Here is a 23014-nt window from a genome sequence, read left to right on the forward strand (position 1 = left end):
TAAATATTTTTCAACTGGAGAAAAAACCTTCAGGTTTTAACTAAAAAGTTCTGTTGCACAGTAAAAAGTTCAGTAAGTGGCTTGATATTTATTTTTAATACATTGTATTATATTTTTTAACTTTAAAAACGTTCTCCTGAAAAATCAAGTATTTTGATTTATGTCGTTCTTGAAAGGAGCGAGCGATATGTATTAATTTGTAAAAAGCATTTTGGAATTGTATTATGTAAGGTATCAATAAATGACACGGCTATTAAGTTATTTTGACTGCCAAGGTGTAATCGATGGTTATACATTGCCCTCAAACATTTGGTCCGAGCGCCAAATATTTACTTTTAAATTCTTAAAATACATATTTAAGACTCTTATTATTTTTTGACATCTCATCAAAGATGGAGAAGAATATGGAAGTCTGGGCATTTACAGGGCTGACGACTGTCATAGGCTTGTTTAAGGGATCACTTTACACACGTTAAGACTCTACTTATTATTCATCGTTTATTTTGTATAATACCGAATAAAACTCTACTTTACGACAACTGGTTTCGGAATACCCATTTAATCATCAGATCAACTATAGTCTATAGTTGACCAGATAGGGACGAAATAGTTATTCCGAAAACGGTATTCATGAGGTAGATTTTTTTAAGTGGCATTACAGAAAAGTATCAATGAATCGTAAGGTGAGTGTTATAATACTTTACCAAAAACTTTTAAAAACTAGTCCGCCTCCGTAGTGTAATGGTCAGCATGCTCGCCTACCGTTCTGGAGGTCCCGGGTTCGATTCCCAGGGGGGTTAAATAAATATAAGTGATTTTTTCACTATAATATTTATTCAATATTACACTGGACTGGTACCTGAAGTGGAGGGCTGATCACCTTTCCTTCATGTGTAATCGATCGACAAAACACTGCTTTTATATGAAGCAGTGCCCTATGCACCATTGGGTTGCGGTAAGGGAGTTATTATTATTAAATACAACAATATACAAGATCATAGTAAATAAAATATAACCATAAATTATTTATTGATTTGGCGTTCAATTTGTAGAACTCCATTTTAATTTATGTATTAATTTTAAATCATACATAGATTTTTTTGAGTCTACTAAGTTAAAAAAATTTTGAGTCTACTTAGTAGACTCAAAAAATCTGTGTTTGATTTAAAATTAATACATATAAACATAAACATAAAATTATCTGTTCAAATTAAAGGCTGCATAAAAATAAAAATAAAAATGCACTGTATACATTGTGGATGTAAGGTTACAAATGTTTACAATATCTGATGGAGACCTTGGTTTATAAAGTTACCATATTGTATTCGGATTTTGTTGAGATTTATGTCATGGCGTTAGAAATATTTCAAAGTTGATAGATACGGTGTCAAATCAGACCTAAGATAGGCATTTATGTACAGGTTATGTATTGACATGAAAAAATTACTAGGTCTCAAATCATGACTAAAATTAAACTTTAGCAGAATATAATTTGAATCACATATTAATTACCATCTCAGTAATAATAATTCACCATTTTGTTCGGTATATGGTAAAATGTGAATATGGTTCCAACTCTAATGTATGGAAGTGAAACATGGAGTTGGCAAAAGAAGGATGAATGTAGACTAAATGCAGTCGAAATGCGATCTCTCAGAAGAATGTGCGACAAAACTATGTATGATAGATGTGCGAATAGTGAAATAAGGAAGGAATGCAAAGCTGAGATAAGCACTATCGATAAAATTAAGAAAGGTGTGTTGAGATGGTTTGGACATGTGGAACGAATGAGTGACGAAAGAACGGTAAAACAAATTTATGAGGCGAATGTTAGTGGGAAAAGAAGAAGAGGAAGACCGAGAAAGACACGGCACGATCAGGTATGCCAAACACTTGAATGTGGTCAGGTTAGGAGTCGTAACAATCGGCGGGTATGTATGAGGAGATGCATGAACGTGGAAGAGGCGAAGAATGTTTGCAAGGACAGAGTGGTGTGGCGCTCTATTCTCTCTGCCTACCCCTGCAGAGAAGCGGCGTGATGGTTAGTTAGTTATATATATATATATATATATATATATATATATATATATATATATATATATATATATATATATATATATATATATATATATATATATATATATATATATATATATATATATATATATATATATATATTATATATATTATTTGTTGTTTCGGCATTAACTTTGTGGTAAGACATGTTACAATAATTAAAGAAAACACTTCGTTTTTTACCACTTGAGTTTTATTATAGACTACATGTTTCAGAAGCTAAACTTCCATCATTCAGGTCTGTATAATAACTTTAGTTATTATACAGACCTGAATGATGGAAGTATAGCTTCTGAAACATGTAGTCTATACTAAAACTCAAGTGGTAAAAAACGAAGTGTTTTCTTTAATTATTATATATATATATATATATATATATATATATATATATATATATATATATATATATATATATATATATATATATATATATATATATATATATATATATATATATATATATATATATATATATATATATATATATATATATATATATATATATATATATATATATATATATAAACACATAAATTTGCATATATTTTAAGGAAATTGTAGAACTAGTTTGAACCAAGAAAAAAATTATTAAAAAATGGATAGATTTTACCACAAAGCGACTGCTGAATCAATAAGTGAGAAAAATAAACATTTTCATTCATTGATTCATTTTAATTTTATAAAAGTATAAATAATGATAAACCCATAACTAACAATTTGATAACAAATAAAGCCTCCCTCCTTTGTCTATGTTCCCACTGACAAGAAATATAAATAAAAAAAATGAAAATAAGAAACAGCTACTACCCCCTCTTCAACCTTCAACGTCCCAAAGACCCAACTCTAAAATTTCAAATTATCTTCACATACGATGTTTAAAAATGTGCGGAATGCATCGAAAAACGTGTCACAATATATTTTAAGAAATAGTGGTATTTACTAAGTAAAACTTAAATAATAAATAAATAAATATTTTTCAAATAATTATGGGACACGGCCATTGGTGTTTTATTTTGCTCGTGACCCCTGCGCCCGATTGTTACATCACAGGCACTGTGTGTCGGCCGAGGTGAGGTCTAGCTTATCTTTAACAAAGCGTTGCGTAACGCTCTCTTCGGTGATTTATCGAATATTGGTGGAGTGACCTCTTTGCAGAAGGAGGCCATACCTTGACTTTTGGTCCAACACTATCGGTACGAACGGATACTTGTTTTACTGCTACGAGAATGTAATGAATTATGATCAATTCGTTTTGTATAGTATTTATAGTAAAAAAATATATTTTTAAAAAGCATCCTTTTTTTTTTTTTCTTTTTCTTCTTTTTGGTGTAGGCACCAAAAAGAAGAAAAAATAAACGATAAACGTGAAAGAGTTTAGAAATGTCATTGCGTGGGTTTACTTTCTCATTTACGCTTCTAGAAATAGAACATCACCTTTACTGAAGATGATTTTTTATCCACGGCATTTACTTGGAACACAATTACTTGCTTTTGACTCGGCAGGAATATCGGATTTATCATACATTCCATGTAACTAGATAACTAAATAACCATCACGCCGCAGAGGTAGGCAGATAGTATAGAACCCCACATCATTCTGCCTTTGAAAACAATCTTCGCCTGTTCCATGCTCATGCAACTCCTCATACATTTAAAAAAAAAAACCAATAGTGCATAGGGCACTGCACATAAATATACATATAAAAGCAGTGTTATCTTTGTAGCCTATTTTTAAGAGGGATTAACTGGGTGATGTGTTGTGGTGTTATATTCTCTCTGCTTACCCCTGGGAGGAAGCAGCGAGAATTTTTTTACTTAGTAAATTGTCCGCCTCCGTTGTGTAATGGTCAGCACGCTCGGCTACCGTTCTGGAGGTGCGGGTTCCCAAGGGGGTTAAAATAAATATAAGTGATTTTTTCACTGTCATATTTATTCAATATTACCCTGGATTGGTACCTGAAACGGAGGGGTGATCACCTTTCCTTCATGTGTAAACGATCAAGATAACACTGCGTTTATATGACGCAGTGCCCTATGCACCATTGGGGTGCGGATAAGGATTTTATTATTTATTAGTAAAGAAGCATTTTTCAAAGTTTAATTGTATTTTTATATTTTATTTCTCGACCTTTTCAATGTATCATATAAATAAATACATTTTATATAACGTAGACTTGTCTTGCATGGAAGCCATATGTAATACTTGTTTAAAATAATTTATTATAGATAGAAATGCTATAACTGAACAAGTTTATGGACCAAAGTAAGTTCATTACTAAGTCTCAAGTGGGAGTCGGTATAATATAACCAGTCTTCGGGATCTGTGAACTCATCAGAATTTTTTTAAATAGTTTTATTGATATATTATTTTTAACATATCATCAAAGATGAAGAAGAATATGGAAGTCTGGGCATTTACGGGGCTTACGACCGTCAAAGGCTAGTTTAAGTGATCACTTTACACACGTGTAACATTCACCAATTCTACTACTCATTATTGACATCCACACTACTTAAATTCTTGGAAGATCTATATTTATGAACCAATTTTGAAACATTATTCTTGGATCACTAGAACTTTACTAGAGACATCTATTGGTGAGATGAATAGAAGCTTTTTATTGAGCAGAAACTCTTTTATTAGTATGTGAGGTCCGAATCCTGTAAATGCCCAGACTTCCATATTCTTCTTCATCTTTGATGAGATGTCAAAAATAATATGAAAAGAACTCCCGTTATTGGAGATAATCCAGATTCAAACACACTCAAAATGTTGTTAAGTTTTATTGATGTCTCAACGTAAATGAAGAATAATATTGAAATGGGATTTTGAACTGTCACAGACTGGTAAAGTGATCACTTCACATACCTACGTGTAGCATTAACCATTCAACCTATGAGGCGAATGTGGTTAGAAAAAGAAGCATCGGAAGACCGAAAAAACTTGGTATGATCAGATATGCAAAATACTTGCATGCGGTCATATCATATTAGATAAATATGTATTTGACCCAAGCAGCCCGTAATTACAACTAGGAAACAAGTTGTGGTAAATCTACCACGGTTATCACGGTAAGGCTACCATGGGACCACAACGCGATTGACGATCAAGATAACATTGCCGCAATACGATGCTGTATTATGTCTGTTATTCCCTGTGTACAACTGCCGCTATCGCACATAACACTATTAAGAAGTTTGTGAATCATGTATTACCTGTTTCAATGGAACACGTTTGGTTAAATTATTATACAATTACTCGTAATATTACAAGTTAATGCACTTCGGCCAGTGATTCTCAACTTTTTTTCATTCTGTACAGCAATTTTATAACGAAAAGATGGACCCCTAAAATGGAAACCTCGAGAGAATGAAAGAGGCGTCGGAAGACCTCAAAAATTGAGGGATACGAGAGAGATCCATATCCAGAAGACAGAGGGCTAAAGAAAAAGAAGAAGACGAACAATTGTACATAAAAATGTTCCTTTATTCACAATTTCAAGATTTAAAAAGAAATATGTATTAAACATATCTATATGTTAACCCTCGTTTGTTCAAAATGTAAAAAAAAAACTCCTAAAATTGTTATCTGAATGCTTTGAAAATTGGTATAACGTTACATTCGAATACGGGCGTGATATTATCTATTTAAATAAATTAATGCGTAACTTTTAAGTTTTTTTCTACATCTCAACATTATAAAGAAGAATATAAAAGTCTGGCTATTTAAAGGGCTGTCATAGGATGGTTAATTGATTACTTTGTAACATTCACCATTCTACCTATGATTGACAACACATATTTTTTTGAATATGTTTGAAAAAAAAAATTTCACTTCTCACTTATTATTAACTCTTTTCTTTTTAAAACATTATATATTTTTCGAAAAAAATACTTTTGTATTTTTTAGATTAGGCGTATAATTTGTAGATCTCCATTTCAATTTAAATATTGAGTATTGTAATTAAACACTTGATTTTCTACTGTCTTGCCAAGGTTAATCGATTGTTATCAATTTTATTTTTATGTATTTTTTAATAATACTCGTAAAACACTATTTTTTAATTAACATATAATTAAAAAACAATGTTTTAAGCAATTCATTCAATTATCTTAAATTAAGTTGGGATTTATCGTACCTATATGGAAAGTAAAAATTAAATTAAATAAAAAAATTGCCATGAATTAATGTTATATACGATTTGTTTCCCCTTTTTTGCACCATCTTATTTCGAAACCATGTAAAAAAGAAGTTCAGTATAAAGTTTTTATTTTATCATATAAAATGCAGTTCAACCGATGATGGTACAAAATGAACCAAGTCAAAACGGTCTATTGATGTCGGTTACGACGAAACCCTGTGGCGCGTCAAATGAAAATTATGGAAAAAAACTAAATAGTTGTTATTTTATTCTATAAGTAAAAACGGTTCAATAAAATAGTGTCGGGTTGTGGTCCCGTGGTTAGTGTCGCGGAATCTTGAGTCAGAGTTTCTCGGTTTGAACCCACTGTACCACAATTTGATATCTATTTATAATAACAAGCCGCTTAGGCTCGCAAAAATAGTATGATTTTAAAAATAGTATGATTTTGTAAATACTAAAAACACAAATATATGTGTTTTTTTAATTTAAAAAATACCAATACTCCGGAAGCGCCTCAAAGTTTGACATTCGTAGGTTTAGTAAACGCACCGGCGGTATTTGAAATTTCCTTCCGTGTTTATAAATGTATTAATTCTTTATCTAATACAAAGTTATTATTAAACAAACCATGCACAATTTAATAAAAAAAATTACTATTGAAACGCCTTGTTTAAAAGATGGGTAATTATATTATAATAAATGATGTAATAATTTGATAAGATAGCTAAGTGATTATGACGTTGTGTTCTCATGCGTGGGATTCCAGGTTCATTACTCGGTCGGGTAAACACAAACAACAGTATCATTTCACTACTAAATGTAAATTGAATGAAAATAACATTTTGAGTGTGTCCAAATACTTTTTCACAAATCTGGGTTATCTCCACTTATTTATTGATTTGGCGTTTAATTTGTAGAACTCCATTCTAATTTATATATTAATTATAAATCAAGCACAGATTTTTTTGAGTCTACTAAGTTGTATTTTATTAACAAAAACACATAAAAAATTAGTATTGTGACAATTGTTTCGCCTTGTTAGGGCATTATCAAACGAATGTCACAAAATTAATTTTTTTATGTCTTTTTATTAATAAAACAAGGCGAAACAATTGTCACAATATCATTTTTTTGTGTTTTTGTTAATAAAACAAGGTGAAACAATTGTCACAATATTACTTTTTTATGTGTTTTTGTTAATAAAGTACAACTTAGTTGACTCAAAAATCTGTGTTTGGTTTAAAATTAATACAAAAATTATCCCCATTTTATAAGAAAACACAAGGGATAACTGGAGAAGAGTCATTGTTTCTGCAAGGGTCACAACCCTCAGTAATGAGGAATAAGACGGAGAAGAAAGAATATACATATAATATACATATAATATACATATAATAAAAGATTAAACATATATAAATATATCCCAAAACAACTTTTGAATGACCAAACTTTTTTCGGCAGTGTGTCGGAAGTAGTTAAAATACCAATAAAATCAAAGGAAATGATAGCGTCGCGTCGATCCTAATCACAAATAAGAAACAAGTAGTTGCTTTCCTATATCAACATTATAATTATCATATGATTCATTCTACTGGCCGTATTTTCCATAATTTGCACGTGAGAGTACGCTGCCTTCGGCTGGTTGTATGTTCTAGCAAGTTTCTATATTACGTCATCTCCGCAAAAGCTACACCAAATAAGAATGTGTCAAAAAGTCAGAGACGACGAAATGTTATATATATTTAAACTCTCTTGCAGAGCAATTCTTCAAACACAACTGAAAAAATACTCCACGGAATGATATTTGTGTTTGGAGCTATATTTTCTCATTTGTTTCTTTTAAACATGCTTCTTACATTATGTTTTTCATATGTTTATTTACTATACCCACTTATTTTTTTGTTGTAACTTAAGAGTTACAATAATTAAAGAAAACACTTCGTTTTTTACCACTTGAGTTTTATTATAGACCACAAGTTTCAGAAGCTAAACTTCCATCATTCAGGTCTGTATAATAACTAAAATATAAAATATAAAATTGTTCTATAAATAAGGAGAGGGGAAAGTAAGGGGAAGGGGTTAGTCAAGGAACGGAGTTTGAAAACAAAGGAAAAATTGAAAGCAATGGCGAAGAATTTTGAAACAATATATTTCAAAATTCTTCGCCATTGCTTTCAATTTTTCCTTTGTTTTCAAACTCCGTTCCTTGACTAACCCCTTCCCCTTACTTTCCCCCTATCCTTATTTATAGAACAATTTTATATTTTATATTTTAGTTATTATACAGACCTGAATGATGGAAGTTTAGCTTCTGAAACATGTAGTCTATAATTAAACTCAAGTGGTAAAAAACGAAGTGTTTTCTTTAATTATTGTAACATGTCTTACCACAAAGTTAATGCCGAAACAATAAATAAAACTTAAGAGTTATTTTTAAATTTGTAAATTTACATGGTAAAAATGACTTCTTTGTAAAGAAATCGAGATTTGCGAACAAGTATTTCGACACACCCGAAATGTTGTTATAAAACTTTATTTAAGAAAAATACAAATGTACTCAAATACTTGGAACTTCTATATATACATAGATACGGTTCAATTCGAAACACAGTGCTTGAATCACTAGAATTTCACTGAAGACATCTATTGGTGAGATGAAAGAAGCTTTTTATTGAGCAGAAACTCTCTCATTTGTATGTTTATGAATTTGAGTAGTTTGGTTGTCAATCATGGGTAGAATTGGTGAATGTTACACGTGTCTAAAGTGATCACTTAGACTAACCTAAGAGGGTCGTTAGCCTCGTAAATGCCCAGACTTCCATATTCTTCTTCATCTTGGCTGAGATGTCAAAAATAGTGTAAAAAATAACTCCGCATTAGAGATAATCCAGATTTGGGAACAACTACTTGGACACACTCAAAATGTTGCAAAGCTTAAATCTTATAGCAAGCAGATACCGATCGCTGCAGCGCAACGAAAACCACGTTTCGCTCGTTAGTTTGCATACTGTCTCTCACTGGGTCCATAAAGATCTTTCTCTATCCTGCCAGTCGCGGTCGCAGAGACAATGGCATGAAGTCACGGGGGAAAGCGATCCTACAATGGCTCCGGGCTCTCTCGAGGCCACAAGCCAAAGACCTGGGCGGACCTTAGCGAGAAACGTCAACACAGAATCCTGCAAAATCAATCAAACTTTTGGCAGATTTCTATTTTTCGACATGCCAACGTATATTTCCTGGTGAAACTTCTTTGTCAACGATTCGATAAGTTGAGATTCACAATATTTTGAGTGTGTCTAAATACTTGTTCACAAATCTGGATTATCTCCGATTATAGGAGTTATTTATCATATGTTTTTTTTTAACATTCAACATACTTAGATGAAGAAAAAAGTGGAAGTCTGGGCATTCTGATAATCGCATTATTTTTTGAGATCTCAACTTTCGTAAGTTCGGTGAATGGGAAATTCAGCTTGATCCTCTTTTTCAAGCGCATTTTTTGTTTGCAAAATTTTGTTCACGGATGAGGAACATTTTTGATCAAATAACTATGTCAATGGGAAAACCCAGAAGCCTTATTCGAGACGCCCTTATATCTATTCAACAAAAAAAAAATGTATATATATATATATATATATATATATATATATATATATATATATATATATATATATATATATATATATATATATATATATATATATAAATGTATATATATGTATATATATATATATATATATATATATATATAGATATTTATGTATATATATATATATATATATATATATATATATATATATATATATATATATATATATGTATATATATATATATGTTTATATATATATATATATATATATATATATATATATATATATATATATATATATATATATATATATATATATATATATATATATATAATCAATTCATACACTTTTTATATCACACGAATGTGCGTACACAGTACCTATGAGTACGCGGTTTTTAATATTATATAAATTTGGTATTTGAAGGTTCAACTTTTTACCAAAGTTGCTACATATGTTTTCATTTAAATGAATTAAATAATGTGATCTTGGATTAAAATTATCAATTTCAACACCCAAATATTGTAGTATATCATAAGAGTAAACTATTGGGAAATAATTCATGCATTAAGTACGCACATTACACATACACCAGGGTTCGGTGACTGTTTTGAGAGGTATACATAAATGGCATAAAGCAAAGCACACATATAGTCTGCGGGCTCTAGTGAGTACTTTTTATAAGTTATTCTTTATCCTGCCTAAACCGTGTCTTCGGATTATCTTCTCTTCGTTGGTAGAATCCATTTTTAAGATATGGAAAAAAAATCATGCACCATTGTACGAAAGCAAATTTTAAAATGGCACAAAATCTACTATATTCCATAATAAAAAAAATACCTGATATTTTATGTATGCGTTTTCAATATAATCAAAGGGGTAATACAAAAATAGTAACCATATCGTCACTTTCATTGCGTGTGATAATAATAATAATAAATTTGGATAACTTATAAAGCGCCATTTTCGTAAAATAATACCGGCGCAAGGGATAGTGTAGATGTATATCATAATTGAGCAAAAAAATAGTATAAAGTTTAAAAATTATCTAGTGCACGACTATGTACCACCTACTAGCGGATAATGGTTTTGAAAAATCGAAATTAGTTCACAAAAAATGTAATAAAAAATACTTTATTATTTTTGACATCTCAACATAGATGAAGAAGAAAACGGAAGCTGTCTGTTTAATCTTTGTTGAGATATCAAAAAATAATATAAAAAATAACTCCTATAATTAGAGATAATCCACATTTGTATACGAGTATTTGGACACACTTAAAATGTTGTTTATAAATTATCTGGTCAAATTATAAGCTAAAATAAAAAAAAAATGTAAAAAATTACAATGAAACTAGTTGGTTAAATAAAAATGTGAGTGGATCAGAACACAAAGTATTTTTATTTCTCGAAATAATATATCAATATGATCCACAAAGTTAATGCTTTCAATATTCAAAACAATTACAATGTGTTCATGATTTCGATCGTTCATTATTTTATACCGATGAAATTATCCATTTAGCTCTTCTTAGTATTAATAGCTAATAAATAATATCTGACGAAAAATATTTCGAAAATTGTTAAAAAAAATATATATAAACAAGTTGAATTTACTTACAACACAGGATGTCACAGAGTCCAAGGAGTGGATGGAGTGCGCTCGCATGTAGTACTGCTGCCACAGGCTCGGCTTCCTAGCGTGAGGACTTGGAGCCCGAACTGATGAAGGGGCCAGAGTCCTCACAACAGGCCGCGCAGGACCTCGAGCGAGAGCTGTCGACAGCTCCCTGAGCTCTTCAGGACCCGCTCTCCTCAGGGCAACAAGCCCCATAGCAACTCTTTCCCTAGCCTCGTTTAAAACGCCGGACTGCACTGATTGAGGCGCTCGTCTACCGTCGAGGGCTTCTTCTAATGCTGCTGCTACGTCTTGTAGCAAGGCTCGAAGGTAGTCCTCGCGTTCTACTGTAACACTCCCACTTTGCAACTCTTCTCTTATATCGTTATAATCTATGTCACTTGCTCTAATAGCTTGAACCAGTTTGCCATCTGCTTCTCTTTCAACATCGGCTATCGTCGTATACTCAACTTCGTTTATTATTTTATCCGGTTCTTTGATCGAATTATCACTAGGCACATCTTTGATTTTTGGTTTATCATCACTTCCACTTCTCGCGTCGGAGTATATATATCCTTTGTCGTGTTTATCACCCAGAGATACAATTTTCGCGTTGCTCCTAACTTCTCTGACACTACTCGTCTGGGTTCTCGCTTCTTCTTCGGCAATGAAATGAGAGTAGAGCAAGAAAGGGTCGGCTTGCAAGGAATCAAAGTACACATCTGATTCTTTTCTTATAGCCTCTCCTGATTTGTCTTTTTTGATGATTTTTTTGTCTTCCTTGACGATATTTGGTTTTTCTTCTTCTGCTGGTTTTTCTGCTTGTACTTTATTCTTTACTAGTTTAATGGTTTTTAAGCTGCTGTCGCTGTCGCTTTTAGCTGAATTTGCGCCAGATTTTCTGTCTCTAGGTTCCGATACGTAGCTGTTTTCTTTAGCTCTTCTCGATCTCCTGGAGACGTACCTGAAATCATCGCGACTGGATTTTCTAGATTTGTAAGTATTGTACTTTTCTCTTTCCTTTCTTCTTCTTGCCCTAGAGTCACTTAGTTCATTTAATTTCATCAAGTAATCGAATTCTTTCGTGATGTAGTTGACTTCGCTAGCATCCGTTACGCTGATTCTTCTCGTGGGATAAGCTCTCCTGACGTCTTTTTCTCCTTGCTGCTTGAGATAGTTTTGATGTCGTGCGATAAAGGTGTCGAGGTGTCTTCCGGTGTCGCTCCTGCTGGAGTATCCATCGCTCGTTGCCGCGTAGGTTCCTTCCTTCGTCAGCAGCTGGTGAAGGAACCTCTCTCCTCTTCCGGTTCCGCTTCTATAGGAAGAATCACTCGGAGCTTGGTACACCTGGCTCCTGAGCAGGATGTTGCCCCTTGTGGAGATGGGACGGCGGCTGTAAGTAGAGTAGAGGTTATAAGGATCCTCATGAGGCCACACGGGGTGCGGGACGTGGCGGGGGTCCAGGTGGGAGGGGGGAGGCCTGCTGGCCAGGGAGCCCCCTCCCGACCCCCTCTGACTCCCGTACCCTGACGATGAGGCTTTCGATCTCCCAGCCACGGCATCTTCGGCCTCCGAGTAAATTGGATTTACCCTGAAACAATAATAAAGATTTTTTTATTCTGATTATCCGCAGCCTATTTATTACATACAAAGAGGTTTTAATAATTAAATGTATAAAAAAAGGGAATATCCAAATCCTTGTTATTTCAGTTCACTAAGAAGTTATTTTTACATTAAGACATTTCAACAAAGATGAAGAAGAAAATGGAAGTCTGGGTATTCACAGGGCTTACGACCTGTCATAGGCTTAAAAGCTTAGACACTGCCCGTGAAGCTACGGAAGAATCATTTGAAATTTTTGTGAGTTCCAAATTTTTTTAGTAGTGTCTTCTTATTTTTCTTTCCATGTTAACTCCCTAGGTGGAGCATATTGCCAACACGAGACGTCTCCAAGTCACTCTGTCACGCGCCATCTCCTTGGCTTCCTCGCAGGTCAGTCCGGCGTCTCGAAGTTCCGCTGAGTATAGTCGGTTGAGTAGTGTAGTTGTCAATAATTGGTAAAATGGTGAATGTCACTAAGTGATCACTTAAAACCAGCCTATGATTGGCAATATAAAATAATTGAATATTTACCTGGTTAGTGAGGGTGCCCCCCCCACCCATCCCTGCATGGTCTCCCCCCGCGACCCGCATGCCCCACCCTCAGACCCGCAACACCTAAAAGAATAGAAAACAATAAATTAATATAGGTTTTTAACTTAACTTTCCCTACAACAGTGTTTGTTTTGATTTTTCTTCAGTACCTACAGTGATTGTTAAGGCCAAATATATGATGGAATGGAATGAGGAAAGCCTTTTTTAATAAGCAGAGACTCTTTCCATATGTATGTGAGGTCCAAATCCTGGATTATACTCATTCCAACATAGATGGCTGTTGTGAACTCGCACATACTGGGCTACGAGTTTGATCAATATATCACAAGGAGTTTCAAAAATTTTCGTAGTCTGGTTGTCAAACATGGGTAGAATTGGTGAATGTTACCAATGTTGTAAATGTCCAGACTTCCATATTCTTCATCTATGTTGAGATGTCAAAAAATAACTCCTAATTGCAGATAATCCAGATTTGTTAACAGGTATTTGGACACACTCAAAATGTATATACATAGGTATATACAAAAGTGTTTTTTTCCTGAGTAAAAAATTCCATTTACTGAGAACATTCGAGTAATTGGTTCCAAGTGCTGTATAAATAAGTAACTTTTTGGGACGTGGGCCAATCTATGTATTTGTCCTACTCGTATGCCACCTACCGAGAGATCGTTGACTTCAATTCATTATGTCAATGAGTCGACAAACTATCGATTACAATCGGCATTTTATATAACATTATCATATGTAGGTATCCACATTAATTATTATCAATATTACATTACACACGTCTCGTGACACACTGCCCTAGTCAGTGTGGCCACTGTGCATACGATGCGGGCGTGCTGGCACGGATCAGTACGAATTAAAAGATGTTGACTACATATATACAGATAAAACCCTTGGAAACAAATGTAAAATGTAATGACTTTACACAGTATCTAACACATGGGGGTGGCCTTCGTCCAGGAGTAGACGGAAATAGGCTGAAGAAGAAGACACACAGTTAAGGATATGTGAAAGATTTAAACTATATCGTGGTAAAACTCTTTGAAACGTGTAAAAATATTAACTTTATACAGGTAAAACCTTTGGAAACACATGTGAAATGTAATGACTTAACATAGTATCTAACACATGGGAGTGGCCTTCGTCCAGGAGTAGACGGAAAGAGGCTGAAGAAGAAGAAGACACACAGTTAAGGATATCGCTCACTCCTTTCAAGAACGTCATAAATCAAAAATCGACAATTTTCAGTTGTTTATGTTTTCGGAATGCCAAAAAAATGTACTATAACCCAACAAAAGTGGCATATTTTTAACTTAATATTTACCCGCTACAGGGCAGAAAGTGTTGTTTTTGCATTTTGAAGAAAAGGTATTGTTTAATTATTTTTTGAAATTAACTAAATATTTTTCAAATGTAGAATAAACCTTCAGGTTTTACCTCATAGGATCTGTTGCACAGTAAAAAGTTTAATAAGTGGCTTGATATTTATTTTTAAAACATTGCATTATATTTTCAAACTTTAAAAACGCTCTCCTGAAAAATCGTGTTTTTTGATTTATGACGTTCTTGAAAGGAGTGAGCGATATGTGAAAGATTTAGACTATATCCTGGTAAAACTCTTTGAAACACGTGTAAAATATATATGTACATGTAAAAGATCATGACTTTATATGTCGCCTACTGTCAAAATCCGCCAGATCCATGTAAGTCGATTTTCCGAAACATGCAAAATTCTCCGGGTAACATTTATGTTGAAAAGATTTGTGTTTATCTTTAGATAAAATATTATGAAATAGAGAATTTAAACATTTTTTTTCAGTATTTAAAGAAAAAACACGAGATAAAAACCGACAATGACGTCATCTTAATTTTTGACCTATCCACGCTCTCTGATTGGCCTCAGATATGGGTCAGAAGGCAAGTTCCATGAATGTAGCAGAATTTGAAATACAAAGCTGTTTTTAGGTATATTTAGCAGGGTTTTCAAGTATACTTATACATATTTTAATCAATAAGTCACACAATTGGCATTCTGATCTTATCATTATTATCTTATAAAACTGGATCTGGCGGATTTTGAAAGTAGGCGGCACATATACAGGTATAACTCTTTGAAGCACTTGTAAAAGATAATGACAGTCTTTCTTCACACATTCGATCTCCTGAGTTCTTCCACCCGAACTATATTAATACACCTTTCCTAATTATATCGATAATGCTTATCTCAGCCTTGCATTCTTTCTTTATATCACCATTCAAAAAATTATCATACATTAATAGCATTTCGACTGCATTTAGTCAACCTTCATCCTTATTTTCCCAACTACATGATTCACTTCTATATATTGGGGTTGGAGCCAGAACTGTGTGGTGTACTTCCAGTTTATTTTTCAGTTACAGATTTTAATTTATTATGACTGAATTGCACCATTTATATTTTTAATTTGATAATACCATAATTTGACATTGCACCATTTATTCTGTTCCTGGAATTCGCTCCACTTTCTATATCTTTTTTAAAACCTGATAATTCGTTTCTTGTATATAACACGTCCCATTTAATCCGTATCCCGTGTAAAAATCCAGTTAACAGAACTCAACAGCAAATTATCAATGTAGATTTTTCTTTTCCTCAATAAATAATGATAAATCTTTGTTTAATGGCTCGTGATTACACATAATGAATACAAAAAACAAACGTAATTATTATATTATATTGTGTAATACACATATGCGTGTGGGTGTGCAAGTTGTGGTGTTAAAAGTGAAATTGCTTATTATAATATTATGCTCGCATACCTCGTTACGGGTGTTTATATTTCATTCAAATTTGTGACCATCTCAAAGCCGAGATACTAGTAAACCAGTTATGTATTCATGAATCGATGAAAGTGAAATTGTCCATTTTATGACGTGGATTTCTTCTTTTGTTTTATCTAATAAAGTGAAGACTGATGAATCTCAGAAATGAAGGCTCTTAGGCTCTAAGGAGCATATCTGGCAAGAGTCTACGAGATAGAATAAGGAACACCAGGATAAAGGAAAAATTCGAGATCGAAGACGTCGTTAGGTGGGAAAGACTAGGAAGAAGACAAAATTAAAAAATATAAAACTTGTATGCGACCCATCATGACATGTCGCTCACTCCTTTCAAGAAAGTCATAAATAAAAAAAAAACTTGATTTTCAGGAAAACGTTTTTAAAGTTTAAAAATATAAAACAATGTATTAAAAATAAATATCAAGCCACTTATTGACATTTTTCCAATGCAACAGATTTTTTTAGGTAAAACCTGAAGGTTTTTTCTCCCTTTAAAAATATTAAGTATATTAAAAAAAATTAAACAATACCTTTTCTTCAAAATGCAAAAACAACACTTTTTGCCCTGTAGCGGGTAAATATTAAGTTAAAAATATGCCTCTTTTGCTGGGATAAAGTACATTTTCTGGACATTCCGAAAACATGCACAACTGAAAATAGACGATTTTTGATTTATGACGTTCTTGAGAGCATTTAAAAAACAACAATAAATATAATAATATAATAATAAAATAATATATAGAAATAAAAATAACAAAAAAACCTGTTTGTTTTTAGTAACAAGGTCAAATTTTATTAATTATGGCCAAAACCCTACAATGGGTAAAATTTTGTATTGTAACTATAGTGTACATTTTGATAATTTAAATTTTACGTTACAAAATCAAATTTAAAAATCGACTGTAACAAAATACGCAGTAACATTTACATTGTATTTTATACATTTTAAGTTTGCCAGGTCAAATATCAAAGTCAATCGTAAGGACAAATCTGTGTATTTTTAGTTACAACATCAAATTTTAATATCAATTATAAAGAAATATCTTTACTTTTCATTAAAAATAAAATAATAAAACCCTTATCCGCACCCCAACGGTGCATAGGGCACTGCTCCATATAAACGCAGTGTTATCTTGATCGTTTACACATGAAGAAAAGGTGATCAGCCCTCCGCTTCAAGTACCAGTCCAGGGTAGTATTGAATAAATATTACAGTGAAAAAATCACTTATATTTATTTTACCTCCCTTGGGAATCCAACCCGGAACCTCCAGAACGGTAGCCGAGCGTGCTGACCATTACACCACGGAGGCATACTTTTCATTACAAAGTCAAATTTTAAAGCCAATTGTAACGAAATTCTTTTTCATTTTTAGTTACAAGGTCAAATTTAAAAGGCAATTGTGAATACGCGCGCACGTCGGTAAAAATATAAGACTGGTAGCCTTTGAGCTCGGATTCGGAGGTGCGTTGCGACATGGGCGGGTATTCTAGATGTGATTAATCTGTTCTGGAATGAGCGCCGCCTAAGTCCCAATTAGCCCCGAGTTACACTTCACGACTTGCACAATGCCGTCTCTAATAATAATAAAAATAATCGACAATAACACTACATTGCACAATTTTGTGTGTGTGAAACTGAAAACCGAGCTAACCCGTGGACGCCTAGAACCAAATTTGATTTATTATTATTATTTTGTTTATATCATGAATAATAAGGTTTTTTTACATCTTCTCACCCTTATCCGCAACCCAATGGTGCATAGGGCACTGCATCGTATAGAAGCAGTGTTATCTTGATCGTTAAATACACGAAGGAAAGGTGATCAGCCTTCCGCTTCAGGTACCAGTCCAGGGTCTTATTAAATAAATATAAGACTGAAAAATCACTAATATTTATTTTGACCCTCTTGGGAATCGAACCCGGGACCTCCAGGATGGTAGCTTAGCGCGCTAACCACTACACTATGGAGGCGGGGAAAACATTTTTTACATCAGCATTTTTATTTGCGAATATGAGCATTTATTGATAAATATCAGCAGATTCGTTTATAAAGTCATATTATGTTTTAAATGTCAATTTTTACCGATAAATATCAGCATTTTAAGTCCTAAATAGCATTTTAGTGATAAATGTCAGCGCAGTGTTTATAAAATAATTAAATGTTGGAAATCTTATCATCTTCACCGGTAAAAATCATAATTTTTAATAACTATTAAAATAAAAATATCAGCATTTTAACGATAAATATCAACGCAGTTGTCTGAATTGACATTTTTAGGGGTAAATATCATAATTTTTACCGGTGAAAACTTATAATTTTAGTTATAAATAAATATCAGTAATTTTAGTCGTAGATCAACTTTTTCATGGTATATATTATAATTTTAAGTCACAAATAACAGCATTTTTAGTTGTAAATATCGTAATGATGAAACATTTTGCCAACTTACTATTATTACGCATTATTCCAATAAGCTTTTTATTTACAACATTTTGATTGTGTCCAAATACTTGTTCACAAAATCTGGATTATCTCCAATTACAGGAGTTATTTTCATATTATTTTTTGACATCTCATCTCTCAAAAAAGAAAAAATTAATAAATAAAATAATATGAAAATAACTCCTGTAATTGGAGATAATCCAGATTTTGTGAACAAGTATTTGGACACACTCTAAATGTTGTAAATAAATTATCTGGTCAAATTATAAGCTTAAATAATAAAAATGAAAATGGTATTTTCTGGCGTTTCTCATGTGTGTGATTATAATCCAGGATTTGGACCTCAAATACTAATATAAGAGTTTCTGCTTCTCACCAATAGATGTCTCTAGTGAAGTTCTAGTGATTCAAGAACAAGGTTTCTAAATTGGTTCATGTATAAAGAACTTCCAAGAATTTGAGTAGTGTGGTTGTCAATAATGGGTAGAATTGGTGAATGTTACACGTGTGTAAAGTGATCACTTAAACCAGCCGATGACGGTCGTCAGCCCCGTAAATGCCCAGACTTCCATATTCTTCTTCATCTTTGATGAGATGTCAAAAAATAAGCTTTTTATTGATATTGCCAAGTAATGTCGTTACAGGCTTCCCCAATCTGGTGGTCACTGATCACTGGTCAAATAAAATAACAATGTTATAAACTATTTTTAAAATAACAATGTAATATACTTAGTAGTTTTATTTTATGCACGAAAATGTGATGCGGCAAAAGGTTAAAAAGTTTTGTCTAAGAATTTGAAAGCCCTGGGCAAGATTTCAATAATCGAATCAGATTAAGATGATCCAGTTTAAAATCCGAACACTCAAACCACAATATGTGACGAAACTTGTTTTCAAACATAGCGATATGGGTTACGGCAGAGGTTGTCAAACTTTTTATGTTGTATGACGACGTTTTAAATTTTTACGGCCTTCCAAATGCTGATAGCGTTCTTCTGAGTAACAACCAAAGTGATTCAAGTAACTAAACATGACGCCACTTTTATTACCTTAATATTACCCTGGACTGGTACCTGAAGCGGACGGTTGATCACCTTTCCTTCATGTGTTACCGATAAAGATAACACTGCGTTTATATGATGCAGTTCCCTATGCACCATTGGGGTGCGGATAAGGGTTTGAAGAAGAAGACATCCTATTTGTTTGTAGATTTGGCGCTTAATTTGAAGAACTCCATTTAAATTTTTACATTGAATGCTATTATCAAACAATGATTTTTAGAGTAAAAAAATCACTGTTCGATTTTAAAATTTATTGTTAAAAAGAATACATCCTGTTAATCTCTAACTGCCTGGTAGTTGGAATAGAAAATTTATGAAGGGTAATTATTTTTACCAATTGAAGATTTCAGGAACCACCGTTTGAGAAGCCGATCACTAATAAAACAAAGTGTTTTTACGAATCCATTTTACCAGTTTCAAAACGTCCACAAAAAGCGGTTTGCATCACCGCAATATTATTCAAAGTCTATTTTTATTATTATATTTAAAAATCGTCAGATGTTAAATGGGCCTTGATGATAAAAGATACTATTCAAATTATAGGAGATTTTTTATGAGTTCGTATGCATTCCGAACTCATGTTCAAACCAATGACCTTTTAAATAAAAACATGATTATGAAACTGAATTTTTTTTAGTGTACAAAATTTATTTTTCTTTCTAAGTATATGTGTTTATGTGTTTATTTGTGTGTATTATGTGTGTTTATATATTTATACATATAAATATATATCATGTTTTACAAATCAAATTGCACATTTTAAAAACAAATTGGGCGTTATATTTTATTTACCGATAAAAAGTTAGAATTTTTGAAAATATATATTTATATTAGTACTACATACTCGTATACCGTCAGTGGGAATTTTTTTTAAAATCCCTTACCGCACCCCAATGGTGCATAGGGCACTGCTTCATATAAACGCAGTGTTATCTCGATCGATTACACATGAAGGAAAGGTGATCAGCCCTTCACTTCAGGTACCAGTCCAGTGTAATATTGAATAAATATTGGAGTGAAAAAATCACTTATATTTATTAAACCCTCCTGGGAATCGAACCCGGGACCTCCAGAACGGTAGGCGAGCATGCTGACCATTACACTACGGAGGCGTCAGTGGGAATACCTACCAATTCTTTTATTATTTTATTTATTTATTTTATCTTATACAGAAATCTTTTATACAGCAAACAAATGAGTACATTGGCGCGCTTATTGCTAAAAAGCAATATCTTCCAATCAACCCAACTTCTTTAGACTAGCACGTGTCGTTGGTCGTCAAGTTGGCAAGCCTGCGCGGCGCACTGTCATAGTCTGTGCGCGCGATGTGTACTCGGATTTTCAGTACTGCTTTGAATCACGAGTACTACTGATAATGCCAAGTTTTCATCGGTCTTGTCATTGTGGATAAAATCAAGAAAGGTGTGTCATCTCAACACACCTTTCTTGATTTTATCGACAATGCCTTTGCATTTTTTCATTATATCACTATTCGAACATCTATCATATAACGTTTTGCCGCACAATCGTCTGAGAGGACGCATTTATACTGCATTATTTATATTATTAACATTTTCGTCAAGCTTTGTAGACTTCTTCCTGATGACACAAACGCCGGAGGAATCATTAATTTTCCTCTTTTTATGTATTTCTTTGCGGCTGACTACAGTTTGTTTGGCATTTCCGGATATATTCTGCTAAGGAAAGTGTCTTAACTCTTACACGGTGATCAATAACTTGTAGACATTTTGCTGAAATTTATTTATTAGGTTTAAATAAAAAATTAAACACTTGTTTGAATAATAATAATAAAACCCAGCATAGGCGGGATCAGACCCCTAGGAAGACCACCTAAACGATGGGAGGATAGCTGGTCTTCCACCTCCCAGGACCGACCCGAGAATGACAGGACCTAGTCCTAAAAGACGACAAAGAAGAAGAATAAAACCCTTACCGCACCCCAATGGTTCATAGGGCACTGCTTCATATTAACGCAGTGTTATCTCGATCGTTTACACATGAAGGAAAGGTGATCAGCCCTCCACTTCAGGTACCAGTCCGGTGTAATATTGAATAAATATTATAGTGAAAAAATCACTTATATTTATTAAACCCCCCTGGGAATCGAACCCGGGACCTTCAGAACGGTAGTTGAGCATGCTGACCATTACACTACGGAGGCGGACACTTGTTTAGGACCAGTTTTTTTTAATAATATAAACACGACTAGTTTCGTGAACCAAAGATGTTAAACTTCAATAAGTAAAACTATAAATCGTATCATTTTTTAAATTAAAATTTAACTTTGTTTTAAAATCACTATAAATATTTTTTTAAACTAATTATGTTTACCGGTTTCCAAGCTAACCGCTTCTTTATCAAGACTTGATAAAGAATGGATGTCTTGATAAAGAAGCGGTTAGCTTCGAATATTTATAGTGATTTTAAAACAAAGTTACATTTTAATTATAAAATGGAAATCCCAAAGTTAGTGCTTCAAATCTAAATATTTGCTTTTTATGTATTTAAACGGTCTTAAATATTTTTAAAATTGTATATTTGAAATAGATCGTATCATTTGGCCACGTTGTTTTTATAGCACTAATAATTTCCTTTTTCTATATGTAATTTTATTAATAAATATTTTAATACGTGCCCGTATGTATATGACATTTATGAACTAACAGCTGCAGTTTACAAACAGATTGGTAAAACGGGCACAAATTGTCTAGTTCACAAATGTCAAATATTTAAAGTCGGGTTGTGGTCCCGTGGTTAGTATCACGGAATCTTAAGTCAGAGTTTCTCGGTTCGAATCCACCCTACCACAATTTAATACATATTTCTAATAATGAGCCGCTTAGGCTCACAGAAATAGTATGAAATTGAAATATTTGTGTAAATAGTAAAAACACAAATATTTATATTTTTTTGAAAAATAAAATACTATTGACGTACGACGCCATTAGCAAAAATTATAGCACCTTTTAATATAGTTATTAATTTTGTGCCACCCTGTATTATGCCTTTATTTAATATTTAACGCGTGGGATATTTAATAACTCATGCTTTTGTGTTTTTCCTATCATTTACACATA

At 32.8% G+C, this 23014-nt stretch overlaps 1 protein-coding gene across 1 annotated transcript in view; it reads right to left on the reverse strand.

Annotated features, from left to right (window-relative positions):
- The window catches only part of LOC148302708 (uncharacterized), a 73221-nt gene that overhangs the window by 27424 nt on the left and 22783 nt on the right, over positions 1-23014 (reverse strand). Inside the window, exons 3-4 of the mRNA XM_088271215.1 lie at positions 13563-13646; positions 11433-13020 (exon numbers count right to left, since the gene is read on the reverse strand). Coding sequence (XP_088127341.1) covers positions 11433-13020; positions 13563-13600 — 1626 coding nt within the window. The 5' untranslated portion in view covers positions 13601-13646. The remainder of the gene's footprint in view (positions 1-11432; positions 13021-13562; positions 13647-23014) is intronic.

The sequence above is a fragment of the Brachycentrus maculatus genome, unplaced genomic scaffold (assembly GCF_059751285.1).
Source record: "Brachycentrus maculatus isolate JH-2025_06_01 unplaced genomic scaffold, ASM5975128v1 h1tg000421l, whole genome shotgun sequence".
Classification (NCBI taxonomy): domain Eukaryota; kingdom Metazoa; phylum Arthropoda; class Insecta; order Trichoptera; family Brachycentridae; genus Brachycentrus; species Brachycentrus maculatus.